Source organism: Triturus cristatus, chromosome 4_1 (genome assembly GCF_964204655.1).
Source record: "Triturus cristatus chromosome 4_1, aTriCri1.1, whole genome shotgun sequence".
Classification (NCBI taxonomy): Eukaryota; Metazoa; Chordata; class Amphibia; order Caudata; family Salamandridae; genus Triturus; species Triturus cristatus.
The window spans coordinates 12,935,812-12,958,822 of record NC_140585.1 but is presented as its reverse complement, the minus strand read 5'-3'; the positions used below and the strand labels follow the sequence as shown (position 1 = coordinate 12,958,822).

Below are 23,011 nucleotides of genomic sequence, written 5' to 3'. Positions count from 1 at the left end.
TCATGTAGCTATTCACAAACCCATGCAGCTGCTTACACACCAACAGACAGACGGATACAGAGATTCACACAGTTTAGTCACTAACCCATGCATTCAGTAAGATATGTGTTGTAATCCCACTTGGTATACCCCGCCACCCCTCTGCCCTTCCACCCCATGGTACAGCCAAGGCAAGAATGTTTGAACATTCCACAGCTGACTCCAGCTGACTGGAACCTGTGGTGGTGTTAAGACAGAATAAAGAAGACTCCTGATGATTTACTTGTTATGTCTCCTCTTTGTAACACTGGTGACACACAACCGTGTGGGGACGGTACACCATCACCCCCAATACGTACTCCAGTGACAGCAAGTAATTTACCTTACCTGATGCTGATGATCCCATCTCTGCCTTGAATGTGTGGTCCTTCAAACTACCGGCAGCTATCCAGGACATCGGGTCGCCCTGTAGTCCAGCTTCAGCAGAAACGCGACTTTTTTCACAGATGAAGAATGAGGAGTGAGCCTGGTCGTCTGGCAGATGGTGATCACTGGTGTCTCCGAGCAGAAAATAGTTGGTGTGGAGAACTGATGCTACATTACAGGTAGGGGCAGCCCTAGTGTTGCGCCCCAACTCAGTGCACCAGCGTGGTAACAACCTCCTTGTGAGCGCCAGCCCCAGTCAGTGGCCGGGGGTTACCCTCGTAAGCAGCAGCCCCGGGGGAGTGTCTCCACAAAAGGCCCCAGAGAGAGCGGAGTACTTCACCTTGAGAGGCTCGTGGGGAGGGGGCATTTTTGCCTAGGTTGCAGCCCCCGGGAAGTATATCACCGACTGTGAGAGGCTAGTGGGGGGGGCACCTTTCTTGGTGTCGCTGCCCCCGCGAGTAATTGCACCTGGGAGGTTCGCTTTACGCTGTCCTAGCGAGAGGGAGTTGGGTTACCACACGACAGAGGCTGAGCGCTGCTGTCTTCCTGGTGGACACGTCATCAACTGAGGCGGCGCTTCCTTCTTCAGCAGCAATCTGCCAGCTTAACCCTTTGATCACCGAGCCTCCCTACAGCCTGAGGAGACGGTGCATCGTCTCCTTTTCAACCGAGGCGGCGCCGCCCACATCAAAGGCTTCCCTCATCGTTCAATCTTGAGCTTTCCTCACCGCATTTCTCCCAGGTTATGAGGCGATGCAACGTTCCCTGAGGCGGCCATTCTCACGCCATAGATATTAACTTTGTCCACATCATTTTAAGAGTGTCACATCCCTCGCTGGCAGGCACAGCTTCCTAGTGAATTACATACTGTTTCACCCAGTGAACCTGCTTTCTTGATAACGCTGACAGGCACAGCTGACTGACCCCAACGCCTGTCACTTGTCACACGCTGATCGGCTTAGCTGGATTTTGTGTAATTACCTACTGTTGCTCCCAGAGTGCCTGCTTTCTTGATAACGCTGACAGGCACAGCTGACTGACCTCCACGCCTGTCATCTGTTACACGCTGACAGGCACAGCTGGACTTTGTGCAGTAAGTAACACCTAGTACTCGTCCCCAGAGGTTCATCCTTGCTGGTCCAACTTGGTGGATTTCTGAACATCACACTATAGAATGGCAAGCACAAACATGTCACAGCCACCCCCTTTCGTCAACGAAGTGGGAGAGCCGCAGCTACCATGGAAGCAATGGTTTGGACTTTTGGAGTCCTATCTTATGGCAATAGGCGGTAAAAAAAATTCATCATTGCGTAAACTACATACTTAGCTTCATAACCTAGGAATTGAAGGACGCAAAACGTACGATAACATATCAGCAGAGGCAGAGGAGGACAGTGATGATGATGAGAATGTGTACCTAGCAGCTGTTAGTAGATTAGAAAAACGTTTTGGTAAAACTATAAATGTGGTGTTGGAAAGGCACAAATTCTTTTCAAGGGTACAGGGGAAGAATGAGAAAGTGAATACGTATATTGCAGCCCTTAAAGGTCTGGCTAATACATGCGAGTCTGAGACCCTGCAAGACTCACTCATTAGGGACCAGTTGGTAAGGTGCACAAGCAACACCAAAATACAAGAAAGGCTCCTAGTTGCTAATCCAGACCTTAAGCAAGCTATTGACATTGCGGTGGGGATCGAACACACTGCAGATTGCATGGTAGCCATGAAGGGAGAGGGAGAGAAAGGTACAGAGGTAAACGCAATAAGCAAGCAAGAGGTCCACAAGGAGAACAAGAGTAAAGGACCCAGCGTTCTTCTCACAGGGGCTAAGCTTAAGTGTTACAGGTGTGGTAGCCCCAGCCATTTGGCTAATTATGTAGGGTGTCAAGCCAGATCAGTCACCTGTTATAAATGCGGGAGGAGGGGTCACTAGGTCAGACTCTGTAGAGATCACCAACCCAAAGCTGTTCTCAATATTGAGCAGGAACCGCCCCAAGAAACTAAATTGGTGTTCAAGTTACAAAATGGTGACCTGACAAATTATTTCCCGCCTTGTACCATCACCTTGGACAGAAGGGAGGTAACAGTGTTTGCCGACTCTTGCTTACCCTACACCCTGGTGGAAGCTGAGACATTCACCAAAATGTTTCCCTCGTGGCAACAGAGTATGCAGCCCCCTGACATACACCCCGGGGGTTACAATGGGGACCCCATACCCTTAATAGGCATTAGAACCATGAACATAGGATTCAAAGGTAGGAGCACAGTGGGAAAGATTTATGTCACATAGAAAGGATCCAGTTTATTGGGTTGGAAGCCCCAAAGGGAACTGGGTATCAAGCTAGACCCTAATAGCCCTGACCAGGTACTCCTGGTAGACCAGTCCGTAGGGGGCACTGAAGTTCGTGATGATTTCCCCAGAGTGTTTACAGATGAACTGGGCCTACTAAAGAACTACCAACACTATCAAGCTTAAGAGCAATGCCAAACCAGTGGCCCACAGAGTTAGGCCCATACCACACCTGATGCATACACCCCTGCAAGCTGAGTTAAACAAACTCTTGTCACAAGGGGTCATTGAACTCATAGAAAGTTCACAGTGGTTGGCCCCGATTGTTCTTACAACCAAATCATCTAGCAAGGAAATCAGATTATGTGTGAACCTTAGAGACTTAAACAGCAATATATGGGTGGACAGGCACCCATTGCCTTGCATACATGAAGTCCTCACACTAATCAAGGGCGCTTGCTGTTTCAGCGTATTGGACCTCTCGTCTGCCTACCACCAGGTGGAATTGCACCCAGACTCACGTCATTTAACCTCATTCATTACCCCTCTAGGGGCCTTCCAGTACATTCACATGCCCTTTGTTTTGGCATCAGCAGCAGCTGCCTTCCAGAGGATCATGCAACATGTACTGGAAGACCTCCATAACACCATGTGCTTCCAGGACGACATCCTCATTAATGGCAAAGACTGGGAGGAACATAATACCATCTTGAGGAGGGCATTGACCAAATTGGAAGCAGCAGGGTTGACATTAAAGAAGGAGAAGTGTCGTATAGGGGTAGGATCCGTAGAGTACCTAGGTCATACGATCTCTGAGGATGGTATAAAACCTAAAGTAGACCAGGTAGAGGCCATTCAATGGACAGCCCCCCCAGCGAATGTAGATGATTTGAAATCATTCTTAGGGCTATCTGAGTATTTTGCAAAGTTTGTGAAAAATTATGCGAGTATTGTGGAGCCTCTGAGATCATTACTCAAAACTAGAACCCCTTTTGTATGGAATGAGAACTGTTAAGCGGCGTTCATCACAGTGAAGGAAAGCATTGCCTCCGCCCCATCATTGGGCAGATTTGATCCCACTAAACCCACGGTCCTGTATACTGATGCAAGTAATAAGGGGTTGGGGGCCAGCCTCACCCAGATGGCTAATGACAAGGAACAAGTGGTGGCCTTTGCTTCTCGCACCCTTAAAGGAGCAGAAGTAAACTACTCCGTGGTGGAAAAGGAAGCGCTGGTATGCGCATGGGCCATCAAACCCTTTCGTTTCTTCCTGTGGGGCATTCCCTTCACTGTGAGGACCGAACACAAACCCCTCATGTATGCCTGCACAACTAAAGGGTCGGAAAAAACTACACCACGTATTGCAAGATGGATTTTGGGACTGGAGGGGTACAACTTCACTGTAAAATATATGCCAGGCTCTAAAAACGTGGTAGCAGATTTTCTTTCTCGCTCACCCACTGATACAAATGTTTGTGACACTTCAGCCGAAGAAGAGGAAAGGATCCTGAAACTGTCGCCTAAGCAAAGAGGAATGGGACGAGTGCTTGAGAAACGATCAGGAAATGCAAACCCTAAAAAATCACATTGTCAAAGGGTGGCCCAACGAAAAGAGTAAGTTCGCCACCCCGTTGAGTGGGTTTTGGGAGGTGAAATTGGAATTAAACATCCAAGAGGGTATGATTTATAGAGGAGAGAAAATTGTCCCACCGGTATCTCTCAGACAGAAAATTGTGACCTGGTTCACATTGGTCATCTGGAGCGTAGCCTGACTAAGAACAAGATAAGACTGGATTACTGGTGGCCGGGGATGGATACCATGGCGGAACACACGGTGAGAGACGGCCTTAAATGCAGTAAATCCGACAAAACTCAGCAGCCAAGAAAACCCCCCTATCCCCAGTTTTGGTGCCTGATAGTCCTTGGTCTAAGGTAGCTCTTGATATAATTGGCCCCTTCAACCTCAAGAGCTTGAAGGAACGCTTCATACTGGTCATGGTGGATTACCACACAAGGTGGGTGCTATATAAATGTGTCCTCCAGATAGACACAAAGTTACTTGTTAGCTTCCTGAAGGACGTGTTCTTTGAGGAAGGCATCCCAGATATTCTGGTCACCGATCACCGATAACGGGGTGCAGTTCACCTCAGATAACATGAAGGAATTCCTAACTGACATTGGAATTGCCCACCGCAAAACTGGCCATTATTGTCCCCGTGCCAATGGGTTGGTGGAACGTATGAATCGCCTGGTAAAAGAGTGCTTACAGCGCGCAGAGATACTGGGTACCTTGGCGGAAGACACATTGCAAGAGACTCTCTGGGCTTATCGTACCACACCCAACCTAGTCACAGGGGTATCTCCTTTTACTTCATTAAAAGGGAGGGTTCCCAAAACCAGGCTCCCACCTCCTCAAAACACGTATCATGTAGATCGTGAAGAAATTGGTAAGCGAGTAACCGATCACCAAGCCAAGTACAAAGCTAGATATGACGCCAACAAACATGTAAAATCTCCCAAGGTCAGAGTAGGCGATTGGGTCTGAGTGGACCTTCCCATACTACACAGAAGGGAGGTCACTAGGTTCTCTGAACCCATGAAAGTAACTAAGGTGGGAAGAAATGTTGTCCACCTGGCCAACGGGCAGACATGGAGCATGGACAGGATTGTTCCCCACAGGGAAGTGGTTGTCCCCCAAGTAGAGGCGCAAGGGGGCACTATGACTAAGGAGGCCCCAAGGAGGTCCCTAAGGCCTACATCTGCACCCAGGTGGACAAAAGATTACTGTGTCACATGATATCGCTGTGGTTATCTTATGCTATGTTTAGGTTAAGACCTTGTTGTGTTGTGGTCCCCCTGACCTTGGTTTGTGTATATTGTTATGACCTGTAGGCGGTAGTTACTGCCCTGCACCTCTACTTCCTCCCTTCCCCTTTTCCCCTCTTTTCCTGGGTAAGGAGATGTGTTGCTATCCCACTTGGTATACCCCGCCACCCCTCTGCCCTTCCACCCCATGGTACAGCCCAGGCAAGAATGTGTGAACATTTTACAGCTGACTCCAGCTGACTGGAACCTGTGGTGGTGTTAAGACGGAATAAAGAAGACTCCTGATGATTTACTTGTATGTCTCCTCTTTGTAACAATATGTTTAATCACTCACTTATAGAGTCAGTCAGGCACCTATTAAATCATCCATTCAGACAATTATACACCCACTCATTCTTCAATACGCCTTTCCCTATATATATTAAACATGTTTAAACTTTACAGAAACACACAGTCACTGGATGATGTCATCAGTGATATCATTTGAGATGTCATCAGTGATGTCATCAGTGATGTCACTGACCATGTCATGAGTGACGTAATATGTGACGTCATCAGCAGTGCATTGCGGGGGCGCGAGTTATAGTTAGCGGAACTAACTATAACGGGGGAATTTCACTGGTTTTGTACGAGTGAAATGTTCAACTAACTATAACGCCTCTGAATATATATATATATATGAGTAGAACTCCATACGCCGTTTCATCTTCCAGCGTTGAACACCAATGGAGGACGGACCACAGATAAGTGCAATATTTTTTATTGTTCCGCTCCCTTACACTCTCTCAATCGCTGACGCGTTTCGATCCTCTAGGGATCTTGATCACATGACGCGCTATTCGGTGCATGATTTGCTTAAATACTTTTTGTTAAATTTTTTTGTTTTTAAAGTGACCTGTGAATTTGAACATCACGTGTTAAAAACCATAGACATAGACAACATATTCGTCAAAGTGTAGTACAGGGAGCTTCAAGTTTAAAAGCAATATATGTTTAAATACATTATTCTTAAAAAAACTTGCGATTTGTTTCCCTTAAATTTAAAAATACAGTACATATGACTTATGGTGTTGTTCTTGTACCTTAAGAATTCTTATATAGCTGCCCTAGCTTTGTGCAAACGTGCACTTATTGATGATACACGCTATTGAGTCCAGGTTTAAATACCTTGGCATATGCCCTTGTTGAATTGGTCTGATGTTGCCAACCATAGCTCTTGTAATCTTTCTGGTACATTTTATCCACTGTTCCAAAAAGTGCAAGCCTCTTTTCTGGTGCAAAAGTGCAATGTGCTTGTGTTAAAACCAAAACCAACGTATAAATTATGAATAAAATTGTGCTAAAACACCGTGAAAAATTGCATCTGAAATTTATAATTGTGCAGTGTTGGAAGGCGGACCCCGAGGAGTCGGTACGACCACCAAGGGGGGCCCTCACACTGCACGAAGTAGCCGAGCGCTGCCGAGAAGTCTCCTGGGAGATCCTTCTCCTATCACGTACTAGCACAGTAACACCACCACACCGGACTCAAGGAGGTTGTCTCAAGACAAGCAATTCTTTATCAGCAATAAAAAGGTTACGAGGTCAATATTTACACGAAGGGATCGAGGGATCCACCAAAAGTCTCAGTGTCTCTTTGGAAGGGTCGGGGTAGCGGGACAGTCTTTGGCAGGAATGCGGTACGAGGGTACCTGGGGCCCAGTTCTTATCCTCAAGCTGGAGGACCTCCGGATCTCGGATGGGTCGAGCCGCGACGGCGTCAGCAGGGCTCTGGCGTACAGTTCGTGGAGAGCCGCGATCAAATCAGCAGGGCTCTCAAGATGGTTTCTGCTCAGCTCGAGCCGCGACGTCGTCAGCAGGGCTCCGAGGGAGGTTTCAGCGAGGTTGGGCCGCGACGGCGTCAGCAGGGCTCCGATGTTCCAGGTGGTTCAGAAAGGGTTCACAAGAAGGAGCCGCGACGCAGTCAGCAGGGCTCGTGATGGTTCCGACAAGAGTTCTTCTCCGTAGGGTCAGCCGCGATTCAATCAGCAGGGCTCTCGACTCCGGGATACAACTGCCGAGCTGTGGTGGGGTCGCCCCAGATATAGGTCTGGAGCCCTTTGATGTCCGGACCTATGCGCCCGAGGGGGCGGAGTGGCCGGGTGGAGGTGGCCAGACGCCCAGCAGGAGAGGCGCCAGGCCCATGGGAGTTGCAGGGCGATCACACCTCGAGAGGGGAGGACAGTTGGGGGTCCCATCGATACTGTCCTCCGCCGGGGGCGATGAATGGGTCCTGCGGCACCCCCTGGCTAGTTCGTGGTGCCTCGATGTCGGGGCTTCGCTGGGGTCGAGGCCGGGTTGAGCGGGGGTGCACGGTGTGACGTGGATGCCAACAAGATGGCGGAGCCACGCGGAGTATGCGACCACGTGCAGCTCCGGGTGAAGGGCCTTGGTGCAGTTCAGACGGGTGGCCCGTGAAGGCCGGGGTGGGGAACGGGCACAATCCAGGGGGTTAAGGACCACGCCACTCGGCCGGGTCCAACAGGCGTCCCCCCCAGCCGAAGGCATGGAGAGTCACCCATCTCCTTGGGGATTCTCCTCGTCAAGGCGGAAGAAGCGGGACAGGCCGTCGGCGTTGGCGTGGTCATTGCCGGGCCGGTGCTCGACGTCAAAGTCCATCCCTTGTAGCGAGATGGACCACCGCAGCAGCTTGGGGTTCTCGCCCCGCATTTGCATTAACCATTGCAAGGGCCGGTGGTCGGTCTGGACCCGGAAGTGGGTGCCAAAGAGGTAGGGCCGGAGCTTCTTGAGGGCCCACACCACAGCGAAGGCCTCACGCTCAATAGTGCTCCAGCGTTGCTCTCGGGGCAGTAGTCGTCGGCTGATGAAGGCCACTGGTCGGTCGAGCCCCTTTTCGTCGGCTTGGGATAGGACGGCCCCGATCCCATACTCAGAGGCGTCCGTCTGTACCACGAACTCCTTCTGGTAGTCCGGGGCCTGCAGCACCGGAGCAGTACACATGGCTGTCTTTAGGGTGTCGAAGGCTGTTTGGCAGCGGGGTGTCCAGTGTACCTTCTTGGGCTGCTTTTAGGACGTTAACTCTGTGAGGGGGCCAACAATGCTCCCATAGTCCCGGATAAACCGCCGGTAGTATCCGGTGAGGCCCAGGAAGGCCCGGACAGCGGTCTGGGTAGTGGGGGGTTCCCAGGTCTGGATGGCATCTATCTTCGCTTGGAGGGGGGCCACCTGCCCGCTCCCCACTTGATGGCCCAGGTAGGTCACGGATCCGTGGCCGATTTGGCATTTGCTGGCCTTGATCGTGAGTCCGGCCCGCTGGAGGGCGGCCAGGACGGCCTTCAGGGGGAGGAGGTGCTCGGCCCAGTGGTTGCTGTACACGGCAATGTCATCTAAGTAGGCCGCGCTGAAGGCCTCAAGCCCGGCCAACACCTTGTTCACCAGTCTTTGGAAGGTGGCCGGGGCGTTCTTCATTCCGAAGGGCATCACCCGAAAGTGGTAATGCCCATCCGGGGTCGAAAAGGCGGATCTTTCTTGGGCGCCGGGGGTGAGCTGGATTTGCCAGTACCCGGCGGTGAGGTCCAGCGTGCTCAAGTAGCGAGCGGCCCCTAGGCGGTCGATGAGTTCGTCGGCCCGGGGTATCGGGTGTGCGTCTGTCTTGGTTACTGCATTCAGGGCTCGGTAGTCCACGCAGAATCGCAACTCTGGGGGGTGACCGGGAGCTGCGGCCTTGGGCACCAGGACGACAGGGCTGGCCCACGGGCTGTCGGAAGGCTCGATGACCCCCAGGGCCAGCATCTTCGCTACTTCGGCCTGGATGCAGGCCCGCACTCGGTCAGGCACCCGGTAGGCTCTGTGTCGTATGGGGGGGCTCTCCCCGGTGTCGACGTCGTGGACGCACCAGTGGGTCACCCCCGGGGTGAGAGAGAAGAGGGCTGCGTAGTCCCGCAGTAATTGCTGGCAGTCGTTGCGCTGTTCCGGGGTCAGGGACGAGGCGAGTTGGACCCCCTCGATTGATCCATCGTGAATGTCGGATTGCAAGAGGTCGGGCAAGGGCTCGGAATCGTCCTCGCCCCCTTCGTCAGTTGCCAGCAGCAGGCTCAGTTCGGTCCGGGCGAAGTGGGGTTTTAGCCTGTTAGCATGTAGGACCCGGAGGGGGTTCCGGGGGGACTCCAGATCGACCAGGTAGGTGACGGGACTTTTCTTCTCCACCACCTTGAAGGGCCCGGTCCACTTGTCCTGGAGGGCGCCGGGTTCGACCGGGGCCATGACCCATACTTTCTGACCTGGCTCGAATTCTATAGTAGAGGTGTTGCGATCGTACCACTGCTTCATGTCCTCCTGGCTGGCCTCGAGGTTGGCTTCGGCCATGGCTCGGAACCTGCGGGTCTGGTTTCGGAGGGTCAGGAGGTATCGGTAGACGTCAGGAGGGGCGCCTCGGGGCTTCATCTCCCAGCCCTCCTTGACCAGGCTGAGCGGTCCGCGGACCGGGTGTCCATACAATAGTTCAAACGGGCTGAACCCCAGGGACTTCTGCGGGACCTCCCGATAGGCAAACAGGAGGCAGGGCAGCAGGACATCCCATTTCCGCCTGAGGGGTTCTTCCAGGCCCTGGATCATCCCTTTTAATGTTCGGTTGAACCGCTCAACCAGTCCGTTCCCCTGAGGGTGATAGGGGGTCGTGAACTTGTATGTGACCCCGCACTGTTGCCACAGGGACCGCATGTACCTGGAGATAAAGTTCGTGCCGCGGTCGCTCACCACTTCGCTGGGGAATCCCACTCGGGAGAAGATCCCCATCAAGGCCCGGCCGACCACAGGGGCCGTTATAGTCCTTAGCGGGACCGCCTCCGGGTACCTGGTGGCGTGGTCCACGAGGACCAGGATGAAGCGGTGGCCCAGGGCGGTTTGGGGGTCCAGGGGTCCCACAATATCGATTCCGACCCGTTCGAACGGGGTGCTGACGGCTGGAAAGGGCTGGAGGGGGGCCTTGACCCGACCCCCCGTCTTTCCGCTGGCTTGGCAGGTCTGGCAGGACCGGCAGTGGTTGTCCACATCTCTCCGCATCCGGGGCCAGTAGAAGTGGGTCACCAGACGACTGTACGTTTTGTCTTGCCCCAAGTGTCCGGCGAGGGGCACATCATGGGCCAGGTTGAGAAGGAACTCCCGGAAGCGGAGGGGGACCACCAACACGCGGCTGGCCCCGAGTTCTGCTACTTTCTGTTCACTGTACAACAGGCCCTCGGCCCAGTAGACCCAGTGGGTGCCGGTCTGGTCACCGTTGGCTTGCGCGGTCGCCTGTTGTCGGACCCCTTCGAGAGAGGGACAGGACTGTTGTTCTTGCTGGAACTGCTCTCGGGTGGGGCCCCCTTCGTGTCGCCATTGTGTCAGCTCTGGGAGGGCGCTCGGAGAAGCCATCTCTTCGGGGGAGGATTCGCTGGGTCCAGGGTCGGTGTCCGCCTCCTCCTCGCTGCTGGTGGGAGGGGGTGTGAGCCCCTCGGGTTGGGCGGTCCCGGAGGTTGAGGATGAGCGGGGGGCCTGGGTGGTCATGGACCGGGTGATGGCGCAGGCCCAATCAGCCAGTCCCAACATTCGGAGGTGCTCTCGTCGCTCCACTTGAGCCCAGGGGGAACTTTCCAAGTCGTTCCCCAGGAGGCAGTCGACCGGGGCGTCGTCGCGCACTGTCACTTTCAGCAGGCCCGTCACCCCTCCCCACTCGAAGGGGACCAGGGCCATCTGGCATAGGCTTTCACTGTTGTCGGCCGTCCGTACGGGGCACAGCACATTCGGTAGAATCTGTTCAGGGGTCACCAGGTGGCAGCGGACAGCGGTGATACTGGCGCCTGTGTCACGAAGGGCTTCAGCCCGTTGTCCATTGACCGTGACCTGCTGCCGGTACTTCTGGGTGTTGGTTGGGATGGGGGTGCAGGGTACCATCTCTCGGCTACCCAGGCAGACCAGGGACATGGCTGCCGGCTCCCACTCAGTGTTCTCTTGGTCGAGGGCCCCCTCTTCCTCTTCTCCTCCCCCCAAGGCGGCGGCTGTCAGCTGCTGGGGCGGGGGCCCGCCGGCCCCGTTTCTTCGGTTCAGGGGGCAGGCCGGATCGCTGGCAAAGTGTCCGGTTTGTTGGCAGCCGTAGCAGGTCACTGGTGGCCGTGGTCCGGGTCGGGCCGGGCCCACCCTTCGGGCTAGGCTCGGGGAGAGATGTGGCTGCGGTGGCCCTCGAGGGGGGCTCCTGGGGGCCCCGGCGGGAGGGTCTCGGTTCCTGTTCGGCCCTCCCCCCCACCGCGCTGGCGGGGGGGTCCGTTGGGGTTCCTCTGGTACTCCCCCATTGAGTTCCGGGGGACCCGGGAGTTGACCCATCGATCGGCCTCGACGGCAAGTTTTCGCGGGTCGGTCATTTTGCTGTCGAGGAGGTGCTGTCTCAGTTCCACGAAGCAATTGTTGGAAAGGTGTTCCCACACGATGAGGTCGACCAGCTGCCCGTAGGTGGTTACTTTGCTCCCTTTGATCCACCCTTCTAGGGCCCGACTGAAAAAGTCCACATATTCCACCCATGTGGTACCCGGGATTTTCTTGCAGTCTCTGAACCGCTGGCGGTACATTTCCGCTGTTAGCCCGTAGCGGGTGAGCAGGGCCTCCTTCATGTGATCGTAGGAGGTCATCACCTCCTCCGGTAGCTGGAGCAGCGTGTCCCGCCCCTCACTCAGGAACCGCCCCCACAGGCCCGCGCCCCAGTCTTTTCGGGGCACCCGATGAGAGGCCATGGCCACCTCGTAGGCCTTGAACCATTGTTGGATGTCGTCATTCTTGTAATACTCCTTGACGACCTCTTTCGGGATATGTACCTTGGCCTCGGAAGGCGGTAGAGTGTCTCTAGTACTGGGGGTGTCGGTCCCTCCGTTCTTGGCCTTGATCTCGAGCTCCTTGAGACTGCGCTCGTGCTCAAGAGTTAGTTTTTTTTCCTCTAACTCCCGGTGTCGTCTCTTCTCCTCTATCTCTTCTTGAAGGCGCAGCTGCTCTAGGGCCAGTTTCTTTTCTGCCAGCTGGAGTTCGCCGTCCAGCCGCAGTCGGGCGAGCTCTAGCTCGTGGCTCCGGACCTTTTCCCGCTCTCGTATTTCTTCTTCGGAGAGGCCGGTTTCTAGGCTCTTTCTTCCTCCGGTTGCCGGAGTCCGTGCGGTTGCTGTGGTCTCAGTCAGGGGCAAGGGCCCTTCTTCCTGGGAGGGGCCTGCCCCGGCCTCCAACCATGCCCTCAGAGCTTTCTGCATCTCCTCTTTGGTACCTAGGCTGGTGGTCGCAATGCCTTTGTCTTTGCAGAACTGTTTTAATTCTTTGTGCGTATATTCTTCCAGCCGTTCGGGCTGGAACTCCATTGTCGCGTTGTTTTCCTGGCTGCTCATGATGCTGTTCGTTTGGATGGGTAGCTAGTGGGTACTGGCTGGTACGTACTGCGTTCGGCTCGGATCCCGTCGCTGGCCACCAAATGTTGGAAGGCGGACCCCGAGGAGTCGGTACGACCACCAAGGGGGGCCCTCACACTGCACGAAGTAGCCGAGCGCTGCCGAGAAGTCTCCTGGGAGATCCTTCTCCTATCACGTACTAGCACAGTAACACCACCACACCGGACTCAAGGAGGTTGTCTCAAGACAAGCAATTCTTTATCAGCAATAAAAAGGTTACGAGGTCAATATTTACACGAAGGGATCGAGGGATCCACCAAAAGTCTCAGTGTCTCTTTGGAAGGGTCGGGGTAGCGGGACAGTCTTTGGCAGGAATGCGGTACGAGGGTACCTGGGGCCCAGTTCTTATCCTCAAGCTGGAGGACCTCCGGATCTCGGATGGGTCGAGCCGCGACGGCGTCAGCAGGGCTCTGGCGTACAGTTCGTGGAGAGCCGCGATCAAATCAGCAGGGCTCTCAAGATGGTTTCTGCTCAGCTCGAGCCGCGACGTCGTCAGCAGGGCTCCGAGGGAGGTTTCAGCGAGGTTGGGCCGCGACGGCGTCAGCAGGGCTCCGATGTTCCAGGTGGTTCAGAAAGGGTTCACAAGAAGGAGCCGCGACGCAGTCAGCAGGGCTCGTGATGGTTCCGACAAGAGTTCTTCTCCGTAGGGTCAGCCGCGATTCAATCAGCAGGGCTCTCGACTCCGGGATACAACTGCCGAGCTGTGGTGGGGTCGCCCCAGATATAGGTCTGGAGCCCTTTGATGTCCGGACCTATGCGCCCGAGGGGGCGGAGTGGCCGGGTGGAGGTGGCCAGACGCCCAGCAGGAGAGGCGCCAGGCCCATGGGAGTTGCAGGGCGATCACACCTCGAGAGGGGAGGACAGTTGGGGGTCCCATCGATACTGTCCTCCGCCGGGGGCGATGAATGGGTCCTGCGGCACCCCCTGGCTAGTTCGTGGTGCCTCGATGTCGGGGCTTCGCTGGGGTCGAGGCCGGGTTGAGCGGGGGTGCACGGTGTGACGTGGATGCCAACAAGATGGCGGAGCCACGCGGAGTATGCGACCACGTGCAGCTCCGGGTGAAGGGCCTTGGTGCAGTTCAGACGGGTGGCCCGTGAAGGCCGGGGTGGGGAACGGGCACAATCCAGGGGGTTAAGGACCACGCCACGCGGCCGGGTCCAACATGCAGCATCCTAGTTCAATGATTACTATATACAGGGATTATTTTTTCTTTTTTCTTCCTTATTTTTATCCACTGATTATCTCTGTTAAATTCCATTGTTGTTAATTTCAGCTATTGTCAACATTTCATCTAAGTCTCATCACATCAAATGCTAAAGGTAAGTATACAAATCTTCAGTTTGGTTGAGGCCCCCTGGGTGCTTAGTATCAAGATTCAAAATGTATTTGGTCTCCAACTGGCGTAAAGCTCTTACGCGATCACCTCCTCTCTTTTTGTTCTGCACAAAATCAATCAAAAAATATCTCAAAAGAGTTGGATCTGCCTTGTGGTGTCCGCCAAAATGTCGCGCCACTGGATAAGACTGATCTTGATTCTTGATTGCCCTGATGTGCTGGAGTACCCGTTTGTGCCCCTGTAGTATAGTACTACCTACATATTGGAGACTACATGGGCACTCCAGCACATAGACCACATGGGTCATTTTACATGTCAGGGCTTTCTTAATAGGAATCTCAACAGAATTAAAAGGGGTTTTGTAAGAAGTGGCATTGACGCCATGTTGGCACGCCTTGCAGGTTTTACATTTGAAGAACCCATGGCGTTGGCTCAACCAAGTGCCTTTGCCTATGTTTTCCAAATCATTGCACACCAGGGTATCTTTCATGGAGGGTGCTCTACTATAGGTTATGGTGGCATTTTTGGGTAACTTCTGTCCAATCACCGGATCTCCCAGTAGAATAGGCCAATTCCTAATTATGATTTTTTTTGATGTTTTTACTTTGTTTGCTATACCCAAATATAAACCTAAATGATTCCTCGTCTTCCCTCTTTTTAGTCGCTGGCTTACTCCGTTTATTTAAAAGGGTATCCCGACTTAACTGATTGCTTTTCTGAATGGCATTTGTTATGCATTTAGGCGAGTATCCTCGAGCTAAAAATCTAGCTTTACTAGATGCCTGTGCTTGCTTCAAATCATTCTCATTGCTGCATATTCTCTTTAATCGTACCCGCTCACCAAATGGAATACTTTGAACGAGATGGTCAGGGTGGGCACTACTCGCATGAAGCACCGAGTTGCCCGCAGTGGGTTTTCTATGCAATGTGGAATGTATCTGATCATTGCTGATATAGACCTCAACATCCAGGAAATTTACAGACGTAGTGCTAATAGAAGCGGTGAAGTGTAAATTTAAATTGTTGACATTTAAGTTCTGAACAAATGTCTCTGCTTTACTGGTTGTTCCATGCCAGACCACAAAAAGATCATCTATGTATCTCAACCATTTTTTAACATTCAATGTTATGTTGTTCGAGAATTCGTAGATGAGGACCAGCTCCTCCCACTATCCCATGTGTAAACAGGCGTAGCTTGGTGAGAAGCTGGCCCCCATCGCTACTCCACGTTGTTGTTGGTACAATACATTTTCAAACATAAACACATTGTTATTGAGGCAAAACTCCACCATGCTGACGAACATTATATTGTGTTGGTCACACTCAGGGCCTCTACGTGAAAGGTAGTGTCTTAATGCTTTGAGACCATCTTGGTGCTTAATAGAAGTGTGTAGGGATGTAACATCCAATGTAATTAAAAGATTATCTTTTTGCCATGTCACATCTCTAATTTTCGCAAGGAAGTCTCCTGTGTCTCTCACGTATGAAGGCAGTTCTTTCACATGTGTCTGAAGAAAATAGTCCACATAGACTGATGTTTTTTCTAACATGCTGTTGCATGCTGAAATGATGGGTCTTCCTGGGGGCTTCGTATATATATATATATATATATATATATATATATATATATATCATATAAGTATATAGTTATATATAGTATTAAATATCAGTGACATTTATTTAATTAACATTATATTAATAGGTATACAATAAAAAAATAATTACTACTTTTTTTTCAATACTTTTGTACTTACCATTATAAGGATAGGGACAATATTTTTGACACAATATTTGTGTTACACAATATTGTTGATTCTAATATTGTGTCAGAGATCTGGCAGCCACAACATTTTTCTTCAGGTTGTGGCCTGCCAATCAAAGCACAAGCACCCACTAGACTCATGTGAGCCATTTACATTACTCCTACGAGGTGGCCAATGGGAAAAAATGTGCCCTCCTCCAATCAGATCCCTCTGTTATTTGAAGTTGCACTCCCGCAGAACTCTAACAGAAGTCTTGCGAAGCCAACCATCCACATATCTATAAATTTGAAAATTAATTCTCAAGAACTACTGAATGGATTTACATAAAATCACAATAAGCAAACATTCTGGGTAAAGATCTAGCCAAACTTGTCATTCCGGTCAGCCATTTTGGCTGTAGCAATGCCTAAAATTTCCTATAGAAATTGCATTTTGGGACCTCACTTTTTTCTATGTCCCCACATGATGATTCACCCAATACTTTCAAGGAAGGAGCTTGGGTAGATAGGCTTTTTTTGATAAAGTTTTGTGAAGAGTCATCAAACGGAGCCAAGTTCTTAACAGACCAAAAAATCAATTTCCTATGGTAACTGTGTCCCCTGGGTCCGAATGGAATAATAAAGAGAAGGGGGCCATGCAACCCCCTCTCAAGCCTTCATAGGATCCAGTGACCCCTTCCCCTGGGGTGTATGTTGTTTAAAAGTGGCGGGGGATATGCAGCCCACCCTCCCTGATCCTTATTTGGCACTGAGGACCACATCCCCCAGGGCTACATTAAACAAAAAAAGGGAAGTCGCATGGCTCCATCCCTGAGCCTTCATAGGCCCCGGGGACCCCATCCCCTGGGGCTGTACTTAATTTAAAAGGGGAGCGAGGTTGAGCGCCCCCCTCCCTGAGTTTCAGTGCTACATATAACGAAACTTCTGGTGACGTCACTTCCTGTGTTGTCAAATGTATGAAAATTCATACCTTATGATCAGTCCCTACTGGGGAAATTTGGAAGTTGGCTCATTTGCCTGTAATTGGGGGCATTCTGAAATCGAAGATTGACATCCTTCATCAGGTCTAGTGTCAGAGTCTACTCATCTGAGTTTATTCTGGCACGAAGGTCTCCTCTAAAGGTCGGTTGTCATGTGGATAGTGGCCTGTCTTTTGGTGAACAACAAGGCTAAATCATAGAATAAAAGTATACTTAAACACCTTGGGACAATTAAATGGGTTATTTTCCTTGATGTTTATCTTTGGGAAGAATAAATGCACTTGCTGACTCTGTTGTTTGCTTGTGGAATAGAAATGTGGCCTTGTAGATCGTGTCTGAATAGCCTTTATGTCTTTTATGATTTGTGCCATGTAGTTTACTTCTTGAAGTCTCAATGATAATGTTCCCTTTGGAGCATTATATAGTCTTTGGTAATTTCTCTGGTCTTTAATCACCTGGTAGTTCATGAGCAGTTACTTTACAGCTTACCATACATTATATGTACCCATACTCTCTCACCACTTTATGAAAACACTTGCCTTTTTTGCTATGTTAGTATTGGCATGTACGTGAATAACTAACATCTTGATTTTTCTATTGCAGTGTTGAACCGGGTTTGGCGACCACATCTGCACAGCCCATGGATCAGGAATCTTCAGGTAAGTTCTGAAGTTCCTGAGACAGAAGACAAAGGACACCACAGCTCAGGGTGTGTTTTCAGGAAGAACATACCCAAGATGGCTTCATATTATCACCAGATCATGTGATATCGTTCCAGTATCACACGCACACCAACGATAGCAGAGCAAACCATTGTAGAAATTCAAGAGTTTATAGGGATTTTGGAGTCTGTGGTGCTTGAGAGGAGGCCATGAGTATGTTTTGGAAGGTTATCTGAGTATGCGTTGCCTACAGAAAGAGGGATCAGTCAAAGTAGGCCATGTCCAGGGAAGGTTTGTGGGTCTGAAAAGAGGACATACGAACCCCACTTAAATTTATGAAGGATCATGGCTATAACAAGACCAAAGGCTCCATTATGACTAAACTTCTTACTATAGTCTCAAGCAGACAGTGGCAGCTGGTGAACTTTGAAAAGGGTGGGGTCGGAGAGGAAATCCTCAATTTGCCTGTATGAGCCTAGTAGTGAGGAAGCGCAACAGTGCCAATGAGAATTTTGGGGGGGGGGGTTGTGAGAAGTTGGCCTGGTATATGCTGTCCACTAATTAAAGTGGACACCTTGTACCAGTCTAAACAACCCCTTACTCTGATAGGTTAAAGACAACCTTTATTGAAAGCTATCCTAGTGGTAGCTATGGAGAGCAGCCTTCAGGCTAAGTCTTGAAGGAATGTAAAGCAGCTTGTTTTACCAGTCTATAATCTCTTGAATGACCAAAAGAAAGGACAACCAGACCAGGTATATATTCAAAATATATGTATTTAAGATGATACACACCCCTCTAGTCTCTTTATGAGGCTAGAGTTCGAAGTACTTAAGTTACAAGTCAGTTATCAACAGTAAAAGCACAAATACACATTTGAGCCCTAGGGGCGTACCAAACCATATACCAATAAAGTGGTATAAGAACCACGACTGAGCTAGACACAAGGCCTAGAGCCTTTAGAAGTGCTTGGGCCCCAAGGAACCACCCAAGGTAGTGACGTCAGGGACCCACGGGGAACTCGTGCAGTGTTAGAACACAGGTGCGAACTGCCGTTTACTTCTATGGGGAAAGTCGCGGTTGGAAAATTACAAGTTAAGGACACTTAGAGGACGACTATAAGCAAACTCTTCTGGACTTAGAGGTGTCTAGGGCCAACACCCACGGGAGCTCCGGAGTACTCGTGTTACCTCAACCAGGTAAATCGGATGCATAGGTTTCTTTAGTTGTGGGGTCGCGGCGTCGTTTTCAATGGAAGCTGGCAAAGAAGTGCTGCTGCCGTGAAGAGGAGAAGTGTCCGAAGAGATCCAAGTCTGGATCGAAGATGGAAGGAACCTGAAAGCAGTGGGGACAGAGTCTGGGTCACTAGGCAGTGACCAGGGGCACGATAGTCCAATGCCCACCGATGTCGGGGGCTTCAGGTGAGTTGATGGGTGTCTTGACTCTTCAGCCACGAGGTCCAGGAGGCATTGACGATGACCAGGAGCTGGATTCGAGCTGTCCCACGAAGTCTGTCGAGTGCTGCGGTGTCAGCGACCAGAATGGACCCAACGAGCCTTGGCAACGGCAAGTCAAGTGGAAATAGAAGAAAGACATCGGTGCAGACCAGCAAGGTCTGGGGGACTCACCCAGCGAGGGTAAGTCAGGGCACGTCTGGAGCAACCAGGGAAGCCCAAGCAGAAAAGGAGTTGCCTTCATGGGGACCCACTAGCCAACGGGCTAGCAATCGCGAAGGGGCCTCGAGCGGTCGCACTGGAAACTGGCCCACGGGTCACTCGTGGAGTGGAGGTCAGAGATCTTCAGTGCAGTCGGTGCTCAAGGCTAGGGCTACTCGGAGCCCAAAGCACAACTTCGAGGAAGCCCAGGAAGTAGATGTACCGGCAAAAGTATGCAGTGTCCAGGGGTCATGGTTCCACGCCACTCACGATAACCACGGGCCTCAGCTTTGCTGGGAAGTCTGGAAATCCACCTCTGGTGATGCAAAGACTTCAGTGTCCAGCGGGAGCTTCAGAGTTGCAGACCGGACAGTTGCTTCTTTGGTGCCTGCCAAGCAGGGGAGTCACTCCTTGACCCCAAGGGAGATTTCTTCAGTCATCTAGTCGAAATAGAAAGTCGAAGGTCCAGGATATATGTTGCAGAGTTTCGTCCAGGGTAATCTAAAGTCTCAAGGACTGGGTTCCCATACTTATACTAAGTTTGGGGGTTGGACATACTCTAGGGATCCACCTATGAGAGGGTTTGGAATGAGGCGTGGTTACACCCATTTCCTTTGTCCAGTTTTGCGCCACAGCAGGGGCAGGTAGCCCCTGCAACCGGTTTGAACTGGACTATGCACAGGGACACCAAATGTGCCCCCAGTGCAGGACTTCAAAGCAACAGTGAGTGCTCCCGTCCAGCCCCAGTACACATCTGCCTGTCTGGGGAGGTGGTTACACCTCCCTTCGACAGGAAACCTATTGTCCAGGCCTCCCCTGCTGGAGTTTCGGTCAGCAGCAGCAGACCAGACCCGTGTCTGTGGCAGTGGCATCCATTTTGTAATGCCAAGGCTTTAGAAAGTCTTTACCGGGTTTGACCAGTGTGTACATGTCTCTCCCTCTAGAAGGGTGGAATGCTACCCCCGCCGCCAGAACTGGCGGCGGGGGGGGGGTAGTATTCCAAAGTGTTTGACACCAAATACAACATGTTTCTGTGCAGTCAGTCCAAAGTTAGCATTAACCACGAGGTTATAATGCACTTAAGAGTATATGGTCAGGCTGCACCACAACCAGCATCAGAGGAGGTACTCCGAACGCTGCAGAGGGGCTCTGCTCATGCAGGGGCACCCTCTCACATAAAAACCAAGCACTCTGCCTTCAGGAATGTTAAGGCCTGCCATAGGAGTGACTTATAAGTTTTATATGTGTGTGCAATGGTAGTGATATAGGTAGCCTATACCATAGTAAGCGGTGCATGCACCACCTTATCCAGGCTGCAGTAGCAGACCTGTGGTGTCATTTTGGAGTGCTTCCCAGGGGTGGCATAATACATGCTGCAGCCCCTGGTAGGCCTCTGAGGTACCTATGCCCTGGGTACATAGTATACCATATACTAGGGACTAGGGGCTTATAAGGCACTCCAGAATCCAATTAGATATGTACCTCATGTACATGGAAACCATTTTAGAGAGGAAGCAGCTAGGCTGGGGCCCTGATTAGCAGGGCCACAGCCAGACTAAGGTCGAAAAACAGTGGTGGTAAATGGGATGTACTTCCCTCATTGAAAACTGGGATACACTAGTCGGAGTACAGTGATGTAATTTTTACCAATAACTGAGTAACGTCCCACCATTCCTAAGATCCTACGATCTCGAATGTCATAAATAATTTGAGGAGCTGTGCCTCCAATACACTGTTCCCACAAACCAATCAATGTAGCCAACATATGCTGAAGGGCATGCTGCTGCACAAATGGATCAAAATCTTTCATCACACTCCATATATCCTCCAAACTATAAAATGGATTCCGAGCCCATTGTGCTGCCTGAATTGCAGCCATCTTTTTCTCCTCCTCACTCACATAATATCGAATCAATATCTGCTCCTGTCGCTCCCATGCTGCCGCCCAATTCCATCCTATAGCCTGTAGAATCGCTGGGACCCCAAGGAACCACCCAAGGTAGTGACACAGGGGACCCACGGGGACTGTATGCAGTGTGTAAACACAACCGCGGGTTCCCGTTATCTTCTATGGGCAATGTCGCGGTTGGAAATTTAAAGATTAGGGACACTTCTGATCGGGTCAGGACCAAACCCTATTGGACTTAAGAAGTTCTAGGGCCAGCACCAACGGGAGTACCAGAGTACTCGAGTTACCTAACCAAGGGAAGCCGGGTGCATAGGTGTCTTTTGGTGTCCGGTCGCGTCGCCGATTTCAATGGGAGCCTGCAAAGAACTGCTGCTGCAGTGATGAGGAGAAGTGTCCGAAGAGATCCAAGCCCGGATCTAGGATGGAAGGAACCTGAAAGTAGAGGGGACAGAGTCTGGGTCACTTGCCAGTGACCGAGGGCAGGATGGACCAATGCCCACAGATGTCGGGTGCTTCAGGTGAGTTGATGGGTGTCTTGACTCTTCAGCCACGAGGTCCAGGAGGCATCGACGAAGTCCACGAGCCAGATTCGAGCTGTCCCACGAAGTTTGTCGAGTGCTGAGGTGTCGGCGACCAGAATGGACCCAACAAGCCTTGGCAACGACAAGTCACCGGAATTCAGAGAAAGGACTGCTGTGCAGACCAGCAAGGTCTGAGGGACTCACCCAGCAAGGGTAAGTCAGGGCATGTCTGGAGCAACCAGGAAAGCCCAAGTAGAAAAGGAGTTGCCTTTGTGGAGACCTGCTAGCCAACGGGCTATTGATCACAAAGGAGCCTCAAGCGGTCGCACTTGAAGCTGGCCCACGGGTCACTCATGGAGTGGAGGCCAACTATGTTCAGTGCAGGAGCTGCTCAAGGCTGGGGCTACTCGGAGCCCAAAGCACAACTTCAAGGAGGACCAGGAAGATAGTGTTGCTGCAAAAGTTCACAGTGTGCAGGGATCACGGTTCCACATCACTCACAATAGCCACGGGCCTCAGCTTTGCTGTGGACTCAGGGTAGCCTCGGAGAAGTCTGGAAATCTACCTCTGGTGATGCAAAGACTTTGGCGTCCGGCGGGAGCTTCAGCGATGCAGACCGGTCAGTTGCTTCTTTGGTGCCTGCCAAGCAGGGGAGTCACTCCTTGACCCCAAGGGAGATTTCTTCAGTCTTCTAGTTAAAGTAGAACATCGAAGGTCCAGGATATATGGTGCAGAGTTTCGTCCAGGGTAATCTAAAGTCCTAGGGACTGGATTCCTATACTTATAGTAAGTTTAGGGGATGGACTAACTCTAAGGCCCCACCTATAGGTGGGCCTGGAAAGAGGGGAGGTTACACCCATTTCCTTTGTCCAGTTTCGCGCCAGAGCAGGGGTAGGTAGCCCCTGAAACGGGTTTGAACTGGGCTATGCACAGGGACAGCCAATGTGCCCCCAGTGCAGGACTTCAAAGCACTAGAGAGTGCTCCCTCCCAGCCCCAATACACATCTGCCTGTCTGGGGAGGTGGTCACACCTTCCTTCGACAGGAAACCTATTGTCCAGGCCTCCCCTGCCGGAATTTTGATCAGCAGCAGGAGGCCAGACCCGTGTCTGTGGCAGAGGCATCCATTTTGTGATTCCAGGGCTCAGGAAAGTCCTACCGGGTTTGACCAGTGTGAACATGTCTTTCCCTCCAGAAGGGTGGAATGCTACCCCC

General features: G+C 51.5%; 1 protein-coding gene across 1 annotated transcript in view; it reads left to right on the top strand.

The window, feature by feature from the left end:
- Positions 1–23,011, top strand: part of LOC146839304 (GTPase IMAP family member 7-like) — a 52,905-nt gene that overhangs the window by 18,780 nt on the left and 11,114 nt on the right. The window contains exon 3 of the mRNA XM_085651337.1: positions 17,657–17,712. Coding sequence (XP_085507463.1) covers positions 17,657–17,712 — 56 coding nt within the window. The remainder of the gene's footprint in view (positions 1–17,656; positions 17,713–23,011) is intronic.